Consider the following 21,298-nt stretch of genomic DNA (forward strand, 5'->3'; position numbering starts at 1 on the left):
AAATAACTTTTTTTTTTTTTTTTTTTACTTTTTGCAAACATAGTTCATTAAGGTGATTGGACATAAAATGGTTCTGGAATCAATGCCGACTTTAAAAATGTTTTATTTTTCCAGCTTTACTGAGATATCGTTGGCATGCAACATTGTTTAAGTTTATGGTGCAAACTGTGTTGATTCGATACACCTACATATTGCAATATGAATACCATCTTAGCATTTAGCTTACATCTCCATCATGTCACATAATTACTATTTCTTTTTTGTGGTGAGAACATTGATGATCTACCCACTTAGCAGCTTTTAAATAGCAACTTAGCAATTTTTAATAATACAGTATTAACTATAATCACAATGCTGTGCATTAGATTCCCAGAATTTATTCTACTTCTAACTCTTTGCAAAAAGTTAAAAAAAAAAAAGATGATTGGAGAAAACAGAGTTCCTGAAAGTACCTTAAAATTAAAGCCATCTATAGTTTGGGATCTGGAGGACACCAGACCAAAGCCTAGACGACACTCAACATTCATCTAAAGCACAGTTCTGTTCAGGGCAGGAATGTCTGTCAGATTTCCCTTTCCAGTGAGAAAAATAGCAGCAAATCACCTCCTTACGCACACACACGCGCACACACACACACGCACACGCACACGCGCACACACGCACACACACACACACACACACACACACACACAACCAGACAAAACCTGTATCAGCACCCAAATCAACTCAATCTTTCCTGAACTACAGAGTATTTCCATCACATATAAGAAAACCAACAGCTTAAAGAGAGTGAACAAGATGAATAAACATCATTGTTCCTGCAGGAAGAAAAGAGAAATCATGGGGCCAAAAAGCAAAACAGAAGAGGTAGAATACAAGAATTGAGGCATTAAACTAGAAGTCTAGTTAGTGCAAGGGAATCTTATAATGCCTGCTTTGCAAAAGGCCTAGAAACCATCAGACAGATTAGAACAGGTACTCACCAGAAGCAACCAATTTTACTTTTGGAGTGATTGCCTAAAAGAAGAGCAACCGTGCATAAGGGCTGCTGAGGCAAGGAAGTGCTGCTTTTCACCATTAATATTTTTTTTTTTTTAATTTGACAGAGAGAGAGAGATAGCAAGAGCAGGAACACAAGCAGGGGGAGTGGGAGAGGGAGAAGCAGGCTTCCCGCCGAGCAGGGAGCCCGATGCAGGGCTCGATCCCAGGACCCTGGGATCATGACCTGAGCCGAGGCATACGCTTAACGACTGAGCCACCCAGGTGCCCTCATCATTAATATTTTTAAACAATTGAATTTTTACCAAGTTCAGGTACCTGCTTTTTCCTACTGTTGTAAACAAAACAAACAGCTAAACATACAAAATAGTACCTGCCTAACAACCTGTAACATAACCTCCATGACGTCACGTTCAAGGAAAATGGTTCAGGATAAAGAGGACTGTGAAGATACCAAAACATAATCACAGACTTAAAATCTTCCTAAACGTTCCAAATGACACCAGGTAAAATATCAGAGTCATTTACAGAACAAATCTGAACAATCCTCCCTAAATATAGAGGAAATATAGAGGAAAAGGACAAAAGGGTAAAGGGTATGAGTGGGAGAGTATTAGATACAGATGATAAAAGATCAGAATTTTTTTTTAAGAGAAAGAGAGCTGTTTTGGAGAATAACACAAAACAATGCTAGCATAAGTCATACTTTTTTTTTAAAGAAAAATATGCATAGTTAGAAAAAATACAGGCTACGTATAAGGGAGCAAAAATCACAAGAGGATTTTAATTTTTCTTATAATACTAAATGGCGGTAGGCAATGGAACATCTACAAACTTCAGCTAGAATTCTGTAGCTCCGTAACTGTATGAAGTTACTTTCATGTCAAATAGATAAACAAGAGACTATTGTATTTACTGTAATTATTGTAATACTATTCCGTGACAAAAAGAAATGAGCTATCAAACACAAAAAGACATGGAGGATTCTTAAAAGCGTATTTCAAACCTGAAAAGTCTTCACACTGTAGGATTCTACCAGTATGACAAAACTCTACACAATAAAAAGATCAGAGGTTGCTAGAGATTTGGGTGGAGAGGGAGAGTGACGTTTGTAGCTGAAGCACAGGGGATCTTTAGGGCAGTGAAACTTCTGTATGATACAATAATGATAGTTATCTGTGGGTTATTCATTTGTCAAAACCCATAAAATGTATAACACAAAGACTGAACCCCAAGATAAACAATGGACTTTAGTTAATAATAATAACACCTTATTAACTGTTGATGAATAGCTATTCAACAGTTAATCAATATTAATTCATCAATTATAACTAATATACCACACTCCTGCAAGATGTAAACAATAGGGAAAATTGTGGCGGATGCGAGGGGAGAGGTGGGAACTCCCAGTAATATCCAATCAATTTTTCTGTAAACCTAAAACCATTCCTTAAAAAGTCTAGAAATTAAAAAAAAAAAAGATGATCAGAAAAACCAGAGATCAGAAAGTGTATCTATCAACTTACACATGCTCTGAAAATGAGAAAGTGTTTTATTCTATCTCTGTGTGTGTGGAGAGATAGAAATAAAACTTGACAAAGAAAAAGAAAGAAAGAGAACTTGAAAACTAAAAGAAGAGTTGGATATAAATATGAATTCGAGAAACTGCTGGTTACAAGGATTTGGGGGTCTTCCCTTAAATCGTCTGGAACTCCAAGTGAGTAACATGCTTGGGTTTTGTGTTGAGCACTGATTCTCTACACCATGTGGTTCAGGCTTATGTGCAATGCTTTGTCACTGTGCCTTTCCATTTCTGCTTTCCCCTAGATAGGAAGAGTTCTAAAAGAGAAAGGATTTCAGGGGCACCTGGGTGGCTCAGTCGTTAAGCGTCTGCCTTCGGCTCAGGTCATGATCCCAGGGTCCTGGGATCGAGCCCCGCATCGGGCTCCCTGCTCGGCGGGAAGCCTGCTTCTCCCTCTCCCACTCCCCCACTGCTTGTGTTCCCTCTCTCGCTGTCTCTCTCCCTGTCAAATAAATAAATAAAAAATCTTTAAAAAAAAAAAAAAAAAAGAGAAAGGATTTCAAACTTCAGGGAAGAAATAACATTGCTTGCCTATTATTTTTGTCTTTCAAAATAGAAATAACTGTTTCTATACATACCATTTCTGCTCTCTAAGACCAAATTTTTTGAAATAATGATTTGTTCAAAACTCTCTTCTGTTGAAGGATTAACAAGTTTAGTGACAGGTGGAGCTTTACTTGCTAATTCTTTTTAGAAGACTCTCAGATCATTTATTTATATATATACACTTATTTATTAGTTTATTTGTTGAGAAAGGGGGGTGGGCAGAGGGAGAGTGAAAGAGAGAATCTTAAGCAGGCTTCGTGCTCAGTGCGGAGCCTGACGCAGGGCTCAATCTCACGACCCTGATATCAAGACCTGAGCCAAAATCAAGAGTAGGACGCTTAACCCACTGAGCCCCTCTCAGATCATTTCTAAACCCAGTTGTTGTTATTAAGTGTATTCTTTATAATAGTTCAAGAAATCATTATATTTAACAGAACTAAGATATAATGGAGATTTGGAGTTGTTTTCATACTCAAATTATCCTCAAGGCGAAGAGGTTTTTCTTGGAGAAAATTGATTCTCATAAAAGTTTAAGATAAGTTATGAGCATTCTGGAGGGGAAGAGAACAGTTGATTAATTAGTGACCAAGAAAGATAATGTTGGTGAGTTAGGCATTTAAATGTTTTAATTTCTTTCAGTATTTATTTTTGTAAGTAGCTAATCGTTATAATTAATTTAATTACTAAGATAATTTTTGATGAAGAGAATGTCCTATCTGTGCTTGGTACCAATTTAAAGTGTTTTAAGAGAATTATTTATTCCTACTTTTGTGCAGTATATTTTAATAACATATTTAAAATATTTGATCTTGGGCGCCTGGGTGGCTCAGTTGGCTAAGCATCTGCCTTCAGCTCAGGTCATGATCCCAGGGTCTTGGGATGGAACCCCGCGTCGGGAATCCCTGCTCAGTGGGGAGTCAGCTTCTCCCTCTGCCCTTCACTCAACTTGTGCTCTCTCTTGCTCGCTCGCTCTCTCTTAAATAAATAAATAAAATCTTTAAAAAAATATTTAATCTTAAACAGGTCAGATTTTTTTTTTCTTTTGAAAGACTTTATTTATTCATTTGTCTGAGAGAGAAAGAGAGCACAAGCCCCGGGAGTGGCAGGCAGAGGGAGAAGCAGGCTCCCCGCTGAGCAGGGAGCCCGATGCGGGGCTCGATCCCAGGACGCTGAGATCATGACCTGAGCCGAAGGCAGACGCTTAACTGACTGAGCCACCCAGGCGTTCCAACAGGCCAGATTTTTTTAAGGGTGTAGGTTGTTTTAGAGAAATGTGACAAAAAATGCAAACAAGTATCATAATTTACGTTAAAGAAAAAATGTCTACATCTAGATTTTTTAAGTTAGCAGTATATAAAAGAACAAAATCAAAGTAATATTTTAACAAAGCCAATTTATATTTTTTAATAGTTGTTCTCCACTATGGCCTGCAAGATATGTTCCCACTTGATGTATACATACTTGTGAAAACAATTAAAAATTTGAAATCAATGTTCTAGAAATAATTTCATAATAATGTATTTGAGCTGGAATAATTAATATTATTTTTAAATGTTGATATTTTGAAAGGTGAAAATACTATCACATTATTATTACAATTATTACAATTGCACTTCACTGATTGCTAATGAGACTGAACATTCTTACTTATGCTCTGTAAATTGTCTGAGAAAGTCAATACTGAAATTTTATGTTTTTCTCTTAAAAAATTTGTAAATCCCTGAGAGTTTAAACACCCCTGAGAGATTTTTTCCAATGCTTTTATATTTTGAAAACACTTGCCTACTGCCTGAGCAATTATCCACGTAAATTATTTTTATTATTAGTTTTTATTAACATTTTAATCTATGAAGATGTGAGGACTAAATCAATTGAGTTATTGTAATATATTGTTATATCTGTTTTGGCCAATTCCCCCCCCCATTCTTTTAAAAAAATTACTTAATTTTGCTTATTTAAAGAAACAAAACAAAACAGACTAATAGAATATCACACTACTGATACTCATGACCCCAAAGCCTTATAGTATTAACTTCTGTCTTTGACAAATTGAGAGGTGAAGTATATATATATATATATTACCCAGTTTAAATTAGTTTATTTGATTAGCTAGGTAAACTCCTTTAAAAAAAATAGACAAGAGGAAAAACAATCAATATGGGGGGGATGTTGTATTTTTAGTCTTGTGAGCTACTACACAAAAAAATTGAGTTAAATATTACCAGAACAGTTTCTTCATACTTCTGCCTGATGAACTTCTTTCTTAAAGAGGTCTGGTGAGTCCCTAGGTCCCTGACAATAGAAGGGCTAATCTTCCTCTCTGTCTAATCATCTCCTAATAGGTCTTGGATTTAGTTTATTAGTATCTAAACACCTCAAAAATATTTAAATATATTTTATTTAAATTTCAATATTAGGCAATGAAATGATGGTCAAAGGATTATGATGTTATTTTATTCAATTAAATGAAACCGCGCTGAATGTGCTTAATTTGGGGAGGAAGTTGTGAGCTTCCCCGGAGACAACAACGTTTCACTCTTAATGAGAGGTGAAAAAACAAGAGTGTTGCTAAGAACTGATCCATTAAGGTATTGTTTTAAAAAAACTGACATTATTCATGGTAATCAAATGAGCATTCTTGCTTTTCTGATATTCAGAGTATAACATATCTTGAAAACCATAAAGGAGAGAAAATCCCCCATCCCTTTCTTTTCTGTTCCTTTGTGGACACTGGGACGTAAAAATTGATTCTCTTATTCTCAATTAAAAAAAGAATCTACTAACTCTAAACTGGCTTTGGTTATCAGCTAGTTTTTAGAAATGTATTTTTATTAAAAAAAAATCAGTACTTATTTTAAGCAAGACCAAATCTTTTCAGTCATTTCCTGGCCTCACACATAAATAGTAATATTAATCACATTTAAGATGGTTTAAAATTTCCTTTGTTAAATGATTGAAATGATAAAATAAAAGTCAACTTTCCAAGAAAGCAGCAAAGGCACTCGGACCGCTGTTGTGTGGTTAGTAACTTACCTGTATTTTTATTAAGATATCCATTTGAGTCTATGTGACTTTTTTTAAAAATGTTCACAGATATTTAAAAATAGAATACATTTTCCTCTGTAGTTTTCAGTAAAACAAAGCAATACTTGTGAATCACTGAATGGAATCACTATAATGAATACACTAATTACTGATTATGTTTCTTGCTGTTTACTAACACGACAACTGAATATTTTTCAAGATCAGTTCAAAGTTAGTTTTCAACCTAATGTCAGGGATACTGCTCTTCCTCAATTTGTAGAAGATCCTCATAATGCTGAAATCTCGTTTCATTTGTGTATGAATCTCTTAAGCTGCACTATTTTCTCACAGCTTACATTTAGTGTTTTCCTCTTATGCAGTTAAAAATATTTACGGTCAGGGCACCTGGGTGGCTCAGTCGGTTAAGCGTCCAACTCTTGATTTCGGTTCAGGTCCTGATCTCAGGGTCATGAGACGGAGCCCCACCTCAGGTGAGCACTGCATGAGTGTGGAGCCTGCTTAGGCTTCTCTCTCTCTCCCTCTCCCTCTGCCCCTCCCCTACGCATGCTCTCTCTTTTCTTCTAAATAAATCTTAAAATATATATATATTTGTGGCCAAAAAATATAAAAATAAAATAAAAATATAATAGTCAAAATGCTTAAAAACAAATCAAGAAAAGCAGTCTACACGTCAAAATAATTTTGAAATTGAAGCAATTCATAATTTTTTACTTCTAAATTATCAACAAATTTTGCTCTTATTTTTTTTCTCCTGCTACCCATTCTTGGTGTTTATTAGTCCTCTCTAAATAATTCTTAAACCACTGCTAAGCAATTCTTTTTCTGTTCTTCCCATAAGAACAAATTCAGGAAAAAAATAATTATTGTAGACTACATTGTATTTCCTTTTACCTTTAAGAATGAAAATAGCTTAACTGAATCTCATGGAAAAGGTAGGCATTCTTATAATTTGGATTATTTTCTTTATTGAAATAGAATAATTTTCAAGAGATATTAAATAATTACAGGCATGAAAGTAACTTTCTAATCTTTTACCCCGGGACTTATTGTGGCTTTGGATAATCTACTTACTTATGATGTATAAATATGTTGCTTATCACTATATTAAACAGAAGAACAAAAAAAGAGTATTCTTGAATTGACAATTACACTCTTTCCTATAAATTTAGGCAAAATATTTGGTAGATGGAATGATTTTTTAAATGTTATCAGTAGCTTTTAGTTATTCAGACTCTTTTCCCTGTACGTAAATTCAACAGCTGTTTGATTCAATATAGAGAGTCTTGCTGTGGGGGATTTAAAATAGGGTTTATTGCCAGCTCTAAAGAAGCTTCCATTCCAGTGAGTAGGAATACATTTCAGGAATATATTGTAGGATATTATATATATATAATATATATAGGATATTATATATATTTTAATATATATTAAAAATATATTTATGGACAATATAAAAATAAAATAAAATATTTATATATTCATATATACAGTGAATATATATTCATTTTAGGAAATTATGTAATTTCCTAAAATGAATCATCATGACAATAAGTATAAAAAGAAAGACAAAGAAATACTATTGGTCCAAAGAAGACAAATTCTGAGAACTATTAACATGAGAATAATTTTTTTTTATTTTTTTATTTTTTTTAAGATTTTATTTGTTTATTTGACAGAGACAGTGAGAGAGGGAACACAAGCAGGCAGAGTGGGAGAGGGAGAAGCAGGCTCCCCGCTGAGCAGAGAGCCCGATGCGGGGCTCGATCCCAGGACCCTGGGATCATGACCTGAGCCGAAGGCAGACGCTTAACGACTGAGCCACCCAGGTGCCCCTAACATGAGAATAATTTTTTTTCTTTCAAGACATATCTTTGAATAGTACAGTACTTGGAAGGGTACTGGAAATAAGCTTTAGAATTTTTGGTGGAATCAATCTGAAAATTTATCTTGTTTAAGCATATTCAAAACACATTTCATATATAATAGTAATCAGAACAATTACCTTTAAAATTGGGTCTGATTCTTGCATCGTACCCTGATGTCCTCCCCATTAATTTATCCAGAAAGTCAGAAGGTGACATTGGAGCACTTCGAGATCTTGCGCTGTCTGTTTCCTTTGTTGCAACCAAGCTACAAATGAGAAGAACATTCAGATTTTACAAAAAAATGACAACAAAAAGTCTTCCTAATAATTGTCCCTATAAATAGAGAATAAAAATGGTAAGCAAAAATACCTTTAAAAAGATAAACTTTCTATACTATACAGTGAATGTTATCATAATGACAGATAGGTCTTTATAGATCTACAGTCAGTATTTATAAAGTTTCATATGTATTCAGCCCAAAGGTCAGAGGTGACATTTTGTGTTAAGTCTGGAAACAAAGCCATTTCCAAATTAGTAGGCTTTCAAAATTTGTATTTACCCAAACTTGACTTTTAATGCAATTTTTAGTTAAAAGTGTCTTTAGTGATTCAGGCGTAAGAAAACAAAATGAAAGTTCAGCTGTGGAATGTAATTCTTATTGCTTTTATTGAGGGAAAAGCATCACCTTTCAAGTTTTGTGAATTCTTTCCAATGGTAATAAAACTTCTGTCCTACAGATTAAACAGTGATGTTCTTTTCTTCAATTAGATGCTTCCTCTATTAATAGCATACCCGGTTAAACTCATTCTGCTTTCACCTTGTGTCATTCATCTATAGAACCTTTTGGTCAGATCGAAAATGTGTGCATTAAGATTGAGAAATTACCATCAATGTGGTGAGTGCAGCTGGCTATTACACAATAAGAATGTGTCCAGGGGGGCACCTGGGTGGCTCAGTCATTAAGTGTCTGCCTTCAGCTCAGGTCATGATCCCAGGGTCCTGGGATTGAGCCCCACATCGGGCTCCCTGCTCCACAGGAAGCCTGCTTCTCCCTCTCCCACTCACCCTGCTTGTGTTCCCTCTCTCGCTGTGTCTCTCTCTGTCAAATAAATAATTAAATAATCTAAAAAAAAAAAAAAAAAGAATGTGTGTCCAGGAAAAGTAGAGAGTTACTGCACTTTTTTTTCATTCAGACGTGTTCTGTTTTATGCAGCTGCTCATGCTAGAAGCCCACACGTGTCACGACACTCCGTCCGGTTCCTCATTTACCTAGGCTGGTCTACAGAGCGCCGGGGCCTGCTTGCTAAGATCAAATAATTCTTTTCATCCATAAAGCTTTGCTCAGGGAAGTGAAACAGACTTCCTGAGCACACATGTGTTTGAAACTGATATATTCAAGCTGATATTTCCTGGAGATGGTCAGTCATCATAGCCTCCCAGCTCTGTCATTCAACTCAGAGCATTGCCAGGCCCTGAACCTTTGTGGTCACAGCTTGATGTCAGCAGTTATCAAATTCCTCCTGCTGAAATTTATCCAAGTCATCCTATCCAAGTTAGGAGTGATGTTAGGTAGTGAAAATGGGTCTTAACAGCCATCATTGTTGAATTGTCTACCACACACAGAGGCACAATTTTAAAATCCAATATCAATCATAGTGTGAGAGTGATGTTTCTGCAAGTGGAGGATCACAGCTAACAGCGTCCATTAACTATTGTGCAGTTCTAAAGATCCTAGCTCGTTCTGGACATTCTAAGTCATTTATCAGGCCAATGGCTCACTCTCTCTGTCTTTCATGCTCACTACTGAACCATAAGTTTCTCCTCTCTCTATTCTTTTGGCTCTATATTACTTTGTGACCCTTTACCTCTGATTATTACTGGTCAGTTGAACTCCATGCCACCACGATCTCTGGAAAGTTTATTCTAATGTAATAATAATAATAATAAACAATAATAATAATATCATTAAGAAACCGCTATGTTCTCAATGACTTTAGAACTTTCTCTACCATCTGATTTTAAGTAACTTTCACTTGTCCTCTTAAGCAGCATTTGCTCATTTTCCATAGCCCAAGAACATAGGGCAGAAAGGATTGTCAGAGCCCTCATAACTACAGATTGCTGCTTCTAAACCATTCTTTGCATTTCTTTTACAAAATCCTTCCTTTCAATGATCAGAAAATAAACTTCTACATCCTCCTAACAACAAATAAACCAACTTAACTGGATCTGAACCAGTAATGCCCTGCCCTTCACTTCTTAAAAAAAACAACAGAATATTATGTATGCTAAACTGACAATCTCTCACATTTTGCACTGCGTGGGGGGGATTATTCCAGATTATCCAAGTCAGCCCTACATGCAATGACAAATCTCCTTATAAGAGAGAGGCAGAGGTACATTTGACCACAGACAGAGGGAAATCACTGTGACCAGAGAGGCAGAGATTAGAGTGATGTGCACAGCCAAGTAATACCAGAAGTCAGGAGATGCAGGAAAAGGAAGGAACAGATTCTCCCCTAGAGCCTCTGGAGGGTGCATAGTCCTACTCACACCTTGTTTTGGGCCCAGTGAACTGACTTCAGGCTTCTAGCCTCTGAAACTGTGGCAGATTTAAACTGTGGTGCTTTGTTATGGTAGTCAGAGGAAACTAGCACTGGCCTTCCAGTGAGTTTTTCATTGAGTGATTCCACTTTTCAACTCCAGAATTGCTCTTTTGGGGTGCCTGGGTGGCTCAGTTGGCTGTATCCGACTCTTCATTTTGGCTCAGGTCATGATCTCAGGGTCATGGGATTGAGCCCTGAGTTGGGCTCCATGCTCAGCATGGACTCTGCTTGCCCCTCTCCCTCTGCTCCTGCCCCAGATCTCTATCTCTAAAATAAATAAGTAAAATCTTAAAAGAAAATAACTGGTTTAGGGGCGCCTGCGTGGCTCAGTTGGTTAAGCATCTGCCTTCAGCTCAGGTCATGATCCCGGGGTCCTGGGATCGAGTCCTGCATTGGACTCCTTGCTCAGTGGGGAGCCTGCTTCTCCCTCTGCCTGCCACTCCCCCTGCTAGTGTTCTTTCTCTCTCTCTGACAAATAAATAAAAAATAAAATCTTTAAAAAAAAAAGAAAAGAACTGGTTTAAAGTCTTTGTCCAGTAGTTCCACTCTATTTGCTTTCTCAGGGAAGATTCTATTGATTGTCCTTTTTTTCCCTATGTATGAATCATACTTTTTTCCTTTGAATGTCTCATAATATTTTTACTGAGAATGGACATTTTAAATAATATAGTATGGCAATTCTGTACATCATATTCTCCCTCCTTCCTAAGGTTTGTTGTTGTTGCTGTCTGGTGTTTTTTGTTTTTGTTTTTGTTTTTAATTGGCTTTTCTAAACTAATTCTGTAAAGTCTACATCCTTTATTGTGTATGGCCATGGAACTATCTGTCTGGGTGGCTTAGAAATTACCTAATAATTGGACAGGGATTTTCTTAAATTTCTAAAACCAGTAAATCTCCCAGGATTTTCTGGAGGCTTTGTGTTTGTGGGGGTCACACCTTCAACACTGAGTCAGGCAATTGACAACTCTGCCTCTGCCTTTACTTGCCATTTGCACAGGGCTTCAAGGCCAGCTAGTGTTCAGAGCTTAAGGTCTCAGGTCTTTTCTGAGCATGCACATAACTCTATGTGTATTAGTTTGGTAGGGCTGTCTTAACAGTACCACAGACTGAGTGGCTTAAACAACAGAAATTAATTTTCTCACAATTCTAGAGGTCCAAGATCAGGTTGTTGGCAGAGTTAATCTCTGATGGCCTCCCTCCATGGCTTGCAGATAGTCATCTCCTCTCTGTTTCTTCCTCTCCCTGTGTCTGTGTCTTAATCTCTTCTTCTTAGAAGGACACATCATAGAGTAAGACCAACCCATATGACCTCATTTTATCTTAATTATCTCCAAATAAAGTCACTTCCTTAGGTATTGGGAGTTAGGATTTCAACATATGAATTTTGAAAGGATGCAATTAGGCCCATAATCCTGGGCATGCTCACAGCCCCATACATATGTGTAGTTTTCTAGATACCCAGAAATATGTGGGCTTTTCCAAACCCCTATGGACATACCATTCCATTGATTTTCCTTTTAAGCTTTTTGTTTAGTCTGTTGTTTGCCCCCACTGTTACTCACTGCATCAGACACCCATGAAGTTAAAACATTGCCTCTAAATGCTTTTAATGAACCTCACTAGGGAAAAGATTTCTCATACTAAGTGAGCTCCAAGTTAGGTCTAAAGCAGTCTTGTAAGTGGAGTCTTCCAGAGAACCTCCAGACAGGTCAAATAATGACAATTCTCCAACAACGAGGCTTTAAAGGAATTCAAACTCCTTTCTGCCCACTCTGGTAGCTTCCAGATTATTGTTTTTTCCTGCAATTGCAGGCCATTGGTTTATAATGCTACCACGGAGCTAATAAGGAGGACAAGAATAGGACAAGTTATAGCCATAAATCCCATTGTTCTTACCAATATTTAGCTGTCTTTCTTGATTAAATTACTTCATGTATTACTGCAAATCTTTGATTAATTGCCAGAGTTGTGAAAAAGTTGGTTGTCACATTTTTTGATAGTTTTCTCCCTGCTTTTATGGAGGAGAGGATTTATAGAGATTTGTAAAACTGAGAGAAGTTCACTAACAATAAAATTATAGTGCATTTTTATTATATAAAAATATCCTTTCTCATGTCAAAATGCACTTAAATATCTGCTAAATGTTGAAACAATGAATTTTGAGTTCTCATAATTTATTAGGTGCAAAGCATTGTGCTAAGAAGCTAAAGTATGTAGAACACAAATTTGAATCTTTAAAGTATTCACATTTTAGTAGATTACTCTGTCTGGGCCCATCTGAAATCTACAGAGAATCCCTGGGAAGTATCAGTGAGCATGACCTGGGAAGTGAGGTTATAGTGAAGGAGATGATCGGCTGGCTGGCTCCCTTCTTCCTACTACTGAAAGCAAAATCTTCATGTTTTATAACGGATTCACAACCAAGCTTTGCAGAATGATGTCTATAAAAAAATGAGAAAATTCTGAGCCAAGAAATATTCCAATTTTCTTTACTAGTTATGTTCCTTTCAATGACACCAGAACCATTCAACCACTTAAGAGACAGTGATTTTATTTCTAAAGATTCACAATTTTGACTCAGAAGGAATTATTGTCAACAAAACTACATGGAGTAATTGGCTGAAAAGCATCTCTACATCGTCTATCCCTTCCTTTTCTGAAAAGATTAGAGGCTATGCATATAGGAAGACTTCCTATCACCTACAATTCCTGCTCTGGCATTTTTTTGTTTTTAAGATTTATTTATTTATTTTAGAAAGAGAGAGAGAGAGCACGAGCAGAGAGAGGAACAGAGGGAGAGGAAGACAGAGAATCCTCAAACAGACTCCCCACTGAGAATGGAGTGCAAGGCCGGGCTCTATCCCAGGACCCTGAGATCATGACCTGAGCAGAAATCAAGAGTCAGCTGCTTAACCAACTGAGCCATCGAGGCGCCCCTCTGCTCTGGCATATTAATCCTGGAACTTTCTTCATAGTACAGTAATATCTGAGACTTGCACCATGTGAACATTAATAGACTGTCTTAAGAGAAGTATTGAAGAGAGTCATTGAAGAAAGTTTATAGTAATAAAGCTCCATATGACCAATCTGGAATCTTTCTCTCATTTTTAAATAGTCAACATCATCATCTGTACAAACATATTGAGTATCAATAAAACTATCGTATTTATAGCAAGTTACTAAGGTTCTTAGCAAATTACTCATGATCAGTACTTCTGAAACAAACAGATTTGAATTTTTTATAGTCTTTTATTTATGAACGTCTCAAATCTGTTCATTCATCTGCCTCCCACACTTGGCTCTTCTGTTCTCTACTGCATCAAGTACTGTATTTATTAATTTTACTATTTACTATTTACTCTTACTTATTCTTAACTACTCTTAACTATTTACTATTAACTCTTCTTGGAAACTTGTGCGGACTCATATACATTCCCATCAATGAACATTTGTTTCAGTTAAATATTTATATATTCTTATTTGTAGAAAGACATGCTACTTGAAAGTTCAGAGACTTCAATTTCTGAGATACTGGCAGAAACCTTTTTTCTTAAAAATTGAAATAAAAAATCAAAATTTGGGGCACCTGGGAGGCTCAGTCAGTTAAGCGTTGACTCTTGGTTTCGGGTCAGGTTATCCTCTCGGCTCTGTCATGGGCACGGAGTCTGTTTAGGATTCTCTCTCACCTCTCCCTCTGCCCCTCCCCACCCTGCTCGTGCCCTCTCTCTCTTTCTCTCTCTAAAAAATAAAAAACAAAAATTCATAAAAAAGATGTACCTTTCCTTCCTCTTCTTTCCCCTTTGTCCTCCTCACTGAGACAAGAAAATAAAATACATCCACTTTTTGAGGACAGAAATAACCATTAAATATGGATGCTTCTAAGATGAATTTAGAATAATTGTTAATACCTATTTACCTCTGCTAAATGCACCTTAAAATTGAGAGAACATATGAAAGATGTAGCTGGGCAACATAAAGAGGGTTAGAGACAAGTCTTGGCACATGGGGCCACAAATCTCAATGCATCTATTTTCATGAATTGATTTGCACAGAAGGAAGGGTGACTTGTAGAAAATAAATCAGTGCCCAGATTCCTGAGGTAGAGAAGGTTTGGGTATGATGGAGAAACACAGTTTACCATGTAGTTTATAGCTCCACAACCAGTCTCGTAGGGCTATAATTCTTTGTGGAAAAAAAATGTTCACAGTTATTATTTGGAACTTTGTGAGTTTTAGAAATATAAGCAATTGATATTTGTTCAAAAAACAAAACACAGAATGGAAGAGATGAGCATTCTTCCCATTTCTTTATGACTTCAGTCTCATTAAGAGAGCTAAAGAGAAACTGGGATATCTAGGAGTATGGGAAGTTTTGAATATTTCACATGAAAGCATTCTGCCTTAGAAAAGGAACCATTTTTTGCCATGAAGACACATGCAGTGAAGGAGGCTTTAAGTTGATAGTCTGATGATATGAATTATTGAAAAAGGAGACCATAGTGGAGGAATATAAAAAGAACTATTCTAGAATACCTCTGGAGACTCAGAAAAATAACTAAAAATTTGCAAGGCACTAGGATCTTGATTCTTGCTACTGTGAGCAATATGCCAGTCAAATATGATTATCATTTTAAAGTGATCTCATGTCTGAACTCATATCTGCAGTTTGATGGGGCCTAGCCTGTTTTAATTTATAATAAATATGATAAATATTATAGCTGCTTCCTGATCTCTCAGGCACATATACATGATATCATTTAATTCTCATAACAATGTTGCTAGTTAGGTATTATAACCTATGTATTACAGGTGAAGAAACTAAGGTATAGAGAGGTTTACTGCCAAGCCACTTAGACATTAATGTATAAACCAATATTGTAAACAAATGGAACTTTACACTGAAAACAACTAGACAAGTTTAAAATGAATCTGTGCATTGAAGAGCTGAAAACACAATGGAAAATAATATGGCTGTGACCTAAGAGAAAGAAAATTCATAGAAGGGAGCCAAGTATTTAGAGCTGCATTTCTCTTGGGGGTCGGGTGGGGTGGGATGAGTAGTAATTGAGTAGTTTACAATCTGTGTACAAGTTTTGAAAGCTTTATGGATTTAGGGGGACAAAAACTGTATTCAAGGACTCATCCAAAGGGTGAACTCCTATGAGTGGCTTTAAGATCTCAAAGACTTTTACGTAAGAATGAACCAGAAATGTAGAGGGCTAGCAGGAGACTAGGCATAGCTTAGAATCATCTCAATTTGTGAAACTAGAATAAAATAATCACAGATTGCTGGCAACCCAGCTCTCTAATAAGAGCAAACATAAACTCCTTCTGTTTCTACACATACTTGGTTTTTTTTTTTTTTTCATTCTTTTCAAACTTGGTTAATGGCACCTCCATCTTTCCATTTCTTGGAATAAAAATCTTTTATAACGCTGATTCTTCTTTTTATTTCACATATTATATCAATCCACTTGGCCCTACCTTATAATTTAGATCTGTAATCCTATGACTTCTCACCATGTTCTCTTCAACGCCTCTGATATAACCTACCACTAGCCATCACCTTTGCCTGGAATGCTCATTGGTCCTCTCTACATCTAATTAATTTATACTTATCTTTATGATCTAGGTTTAAGTATCATTTTCTCAAGAAATCTTAACTATTCTCTCTGATTTTGTAAAACACTGCTAAAGTATTTCCCACATTCGTGCTCCTCATTAATAGCACTTATCACAATTGCAATTGTCATTTTAATATAATTAATCAATCAATGTCTATCTCCTACTTTGTAAGATCTACTATGTAAGCCAATCATGACTGTTCCAATTGTTTTAATAGACCCAGAAGAAATCCAGAACATCCAGAGTAACAACCGAAGAAATATTTTTGAAACAAATTAACTAAATATAATGATGGAGAGGTCAAACAACAGACTATGACCCTCCAAGTCTAGCAGTAATCATGCTTAGAGTATATGTTTAACACAAGTGAAAGTCCGACTTTCTCTCCTTCTGTCCTTCTATCCAAGTTAGGAGTGATGCTAATAAATAACCAAGGACAATCTTAGAACAAGTATTGTTAGTGATAAGTATTTAGAAATAGGAAAAAGTAAGGAATAAGTAAGTATTTAGAAATAGGAAAAAATCAAGATACAGAAATCTGCAAGAGAAACTTAAATCATCAAATCATGAAAATCGTCATTTAATAGTAGAACTGTAAAGTTGTAAGTTAGAATGTCATGGGGATATTGCAATGGTGTCTACATTCAGTGCTTACATAAATTAGTGCTTTTTAGGGTCTATGCTGTCTACATTCAATGCTTGCTGGTTGTTAGTGATAATTACATATTGTTTGTGTGTTTGTAATATAAAAGGTTAATGCAGGGTTCTGGACAAGGGATAGGATGAAGAAGGAGGACTCCATTTAATATAAAAATAGAAACAGGATTAGATAGTGCAGTCATTTGAAATTTCTTTTTTTTTTTTTTTAGATTTCATTTATTTATTTGAGAGAGAGAGCAAGCATGAGGGAGAAGCAGAGGAAGAAGCAGACTCTTTGTAGAGCAGGGAGTCCAATGCAGGGCTCAATCCCAGGACCCTAAGATCATGACCTAAGCTGAAGGCAGCCGCTTAACTGACTGAGCCATCCAGGCGCCCCTGAAATTTCTTAACTCTAACCTTTATACGATTGTTTTTTATCTACAAATTTATTTTTTTGTCATAAAATCATTTATTTTTACTAAATACTTGTAGAGTATTGTGCTCAAAATTTATGGTAATTGTTATAACTTCTATGAAAACTTCTAACTTCTATATAAACTATCCTCATGTTTAATACTGTACTTCTTTATAGTTTTGGCATTAGCTTATTTCAACTGAAAGAACGAAAAAGCCATAACACAGCTAATTAACTCGCTGATTTGTAGCTTATTAATGACTTATTTATTTTAAAGAAAACTAATTAAGTGTTTCAGATACATTGGAAATTACTTAGAATATACTTAATAGTTTCTGTTATGTGTTCAGTGCACAAGATAATTAAATGGAAGTCATCATAGTACAATGGTTGAAGTTCCAGATGGACAGCCAGGAGGCTTATATTTTTTTCCAGTTTTGTCATTAACTAGTTGTTTTGCCTTGAGCAAAACAGATATTGTTTTACCAGTATTAAAATGGAGACTTGAAGTGGCACATATTTTTCATAGATAAGTTTAGTAAAAGAAATGACACAATCTATATATATGTTTTGAAAAATGCCAGCTCTTTATGCTAATATTTGGATTTTGCATTTGATACCATGACTTCTTTGGTCCAAGATATTTAAGTGAAATAAAGAGAAATTCACTCAAGCTAATTTATATAAAAGGGTTCTGGATGGATATAATAGTATTCCATGATACTCAAGTGTAGAAAAAGTTAGGCAAGCTTTAGGAAAGACTGAGCACCATAAAAGAAAAAGATCTGATTGACCCATCTTAGTTCATGGATTCAACTTATGGTTGAAACCACTTTAGCTAGAGAGGTTCCAAGTCAACATTGCCAATGTATAGTTGTAAGGGACTTAACTGACACACTAGTTTGCTGCTTAAATAATTAAATAACTTCTCATTCAGAACATTAAGTCTTTCAGAACTCAACTACCGAGTGACTAGTTAAAGCAATTTTGGATATATATCATTTTCTGTTCAGTAGTTCGGTTTCAGTTTTGGCATTCTAGCCAAATTCTAAATAATTCAAAAAGATTCTATCAATTTCTGTAGAAGTCAGTGAAAATTTCTAAGAGGAGGGGCTGCTGAAGTGGTAGTCCAGAATTACCGACAGGAACAAACTGAATGGGTAGATACAAGAGAAAATATCTCAGAACTTGTGGTGTCATGGAAAGTACCAGAGACTAAAAGAATATTAGTGTGTCTGGAATAGAGCCAGAGTGTTAATATTAATATCAAGTGAGACTGGACAGTTGTAGGTACCAGATCATGCACTGCTTTATAGATCATACATGGACTTTTGTCCAAAGTCCCATTTGGAAACAATTCCAGTGGTCAAGATGAGAGCTGAGGATAGTTTGAGTAATTTAAATAGCAGTGGGGTTGGAGAAAAGTAGAAGAATCTAAGAGATATCCACAAAATTGACAAAATTTAGTAATGGTTTGGTACTGAATGTGAATAAGAGGAACATCTCAAGCATAACTCTGAAGATTTAAAAAATACTTATTCAATTTTTTTGGCATTCCTCCCTTCCAAGGGTAGAGCCCAATTTTTCTCCTGTTGAATATTCATTATACAAAGTGACTGGATGATGGCACATGAATTCTGTAGTAAGTTCATAAAAGACATTGCTGCTTCTATCTAGCTTTCTTTTGGATCACTCACTTCTCCCAGGCACTCAAGTAGCTACATGGAAGAAATTGAGGGCTTCCATCAAGAGAATTCACCAAATTGTCAGTCATTTGACTGAGCCACTTTGAAATCAGATTATCTACCCCAGTCAAGCCTTCATACGACTGCAGCCATGGCTCACATCTTGACAGTAACTCAATGAAAGATTCAACTTAAGCTGTTCCTAAATTTCTGACCCATGAAAACTTTGAGGCTAACAAATATTTATTGTTGTTTTAAGCCACTAAATTTTAGGATAAGTAATAGATAAGTCATATATTGATTCAACTTTCTGACTTGAACAACTATATTTACGGACATATCATTCACTGATATAAGACAGAGTGAAAAAGGGAACTAAGTTTGAGAGCTATAATAATGTGCTCAATTTTGGACCTGTTGAATTAGAGGGTGTTTTGAAATATCTAAGAGAAACTTATCTACTATGATATGTTCTCTGTATTGAGAAACAAAAATTTGCAATGATATTTTACTGGATGGTTTCTTCAAAAACTTTAATAAGCATTCTGGCTTCTAAGGGCTTTCATCCTGGCTATTCCTTCTGCCTAGAATAATCTTCTGTGGATAGTCACATTAATTGCTCCCTCATCATCTTCAAGCCCTCACTCAAATGACACTTTCTCAAAAGGTCTAACTGAATTACTTAGCTAAAAATGTCTTCCGTGTCACATTTTCTCTCTTTTCTTTCTGCTTTACTTTTCTCCAAAAAACTTATTATTATCTAAAATATTATTCATTTTACTTTATTTTGATATTTTCTCTAGAAAAATATCTCTAGAAAATATAACTTCATAAGAGCAAGGATTTTGCTGCTTACTGCTGTATTCCCAATACTTGGAATGTTGATTGGCAAATAGGAGACATTAAGTAAATATTTTGGAATAAATGAACAAATTGTACTTGAAATATGTCACTAGAGGGATAAATAACATATATTTTTAAACCAAGAAAATCCTGTGTGATAATTAAAATAGGTTGATATGGAACTCAACAAAATTACAGTAAATCATATAATTATTATTATTATTATCATTTTATTTTCATAGAAGTTAGATCTTCAAGAGAGTAGTTCAAGTAAGGATATATTTTCCCAATGATGCTATCTGATGAAGTCAGTGTTCAACTCTTTCAACTTTAGTGTAGCTCCAGAGAGTAGTAGAAGTACCCTTTATTTGATTTAGAATATCACTGTCTCTTTGGGAAGTAGAACACATTGAATCTTTGGAAGAAACTTCATATTTCCTCTCAGACTAAAAATATCTTCCTTAAAAAGATTAGGTGAAAACTATAACAAAGATGTTTCCTGAAGTTAATAGTTAATGTTCTTATTCCATGTAAACATTTTTGATAAATCATTTTTTAATCTGAGAAGCTTAATGTTGTTATTTAGGCACTTACAATAATTAAGTTTAAAATTATAAACTTAAATCTGTAGCTGTATGCAAATATATCATTACGCTAACAGCTGCATGCATAAGCCTTTCAGCAAAACTATGTTTAATTCTCCCAAACAACAATAAAAGCAAGTTTTTAAGATCTAAGAGTAAACTAAGCAAAAAACTTCAAAATTTTGATGGAAGAGCAAAATAAGCAGATTGTCAAGACAAGACAAAAAAAGTACTTGTTCCCCAAGATTTTATTTCATATATATAACATATGTATGTATTAAGTATATATGCATATATATGTAAGTATATGTGCATATATATGTACATTAATATATAATATTTATATAGACATATATTTATTTATATAGACACACATAAACTTACAAAACACATATTCTTGTATTCATTTAGTTGTATATATGCAGTAAAAAACAGTTACCTAAAACTCTGGATGCAGTAGAGGAAAATACCAATAAAGTCTCTATAGCCAAGGAGTTTATGTTATGATAGAAGAAACACACAACAAACAAACAAACAAAAAATGTAAGTAATAAAGATAACTAGAGATTGTTCTATATTCTCAGAAGAAAATAGACAAGACGATGAAACAGAAAATAATGAGAGAGGCCATATGGAATGGATGGTCAGTAAAGACTTGCTAAGGAATTGAGATGTGAGCTGAATATGGAGCGGAGGGAGGAGTGTTCAGGTAGAGGAAACAGCTACTTCAGACTAATGATCAATAATCAGTCAATAATCTTATGGCAAAAAACATAAATTTGATCTCCTATTTCACAACATAAATATAAACAAATTTCAGATGAATTAAAGTTCTAAATGTAAGTATATAAATATTTAAAATTTT

The 21,298-nt window shown here is 35.2% G+C and overlaps 1 protein-coding gene across 2 annotated transcripts in view; it reads right to left on the reverse strand.

Moving 5' to 3' along the window:
* Positions 1–21,298, reverse strand: part of GLRA3 (glycine receptor alpha 3) — a 195,670-nt gene that overhangs the window by 147,559 nt on the left and 26,813 nt on the right. For both annotated transcript variants that reach the window (XM_036092328.2, XM_036092327.2), the window contains exon 2: positions 8,175–8,302. In XM_036092328.2, the coding sequence (XP_035948221.1) occupies positions 8,175–8,302 (128 nt within the window). The remainder of the gene's footprint in view (positions 1–8,174; positions 8,303–21,298) is intronic.

This window comes from Halichoerus grypus, chromosome 3 (assembly GCF_964656455.1).
Source record: "Halichoerus grypus chromosome 3, mHalGry1.hap1.1, whole genome shotgun sequence".
NCBI lineage: Eukaryota > Metazoa > Chordata > Mammalia > Carnivora > Phocidae > Halichoerus > Halichoerus grypus.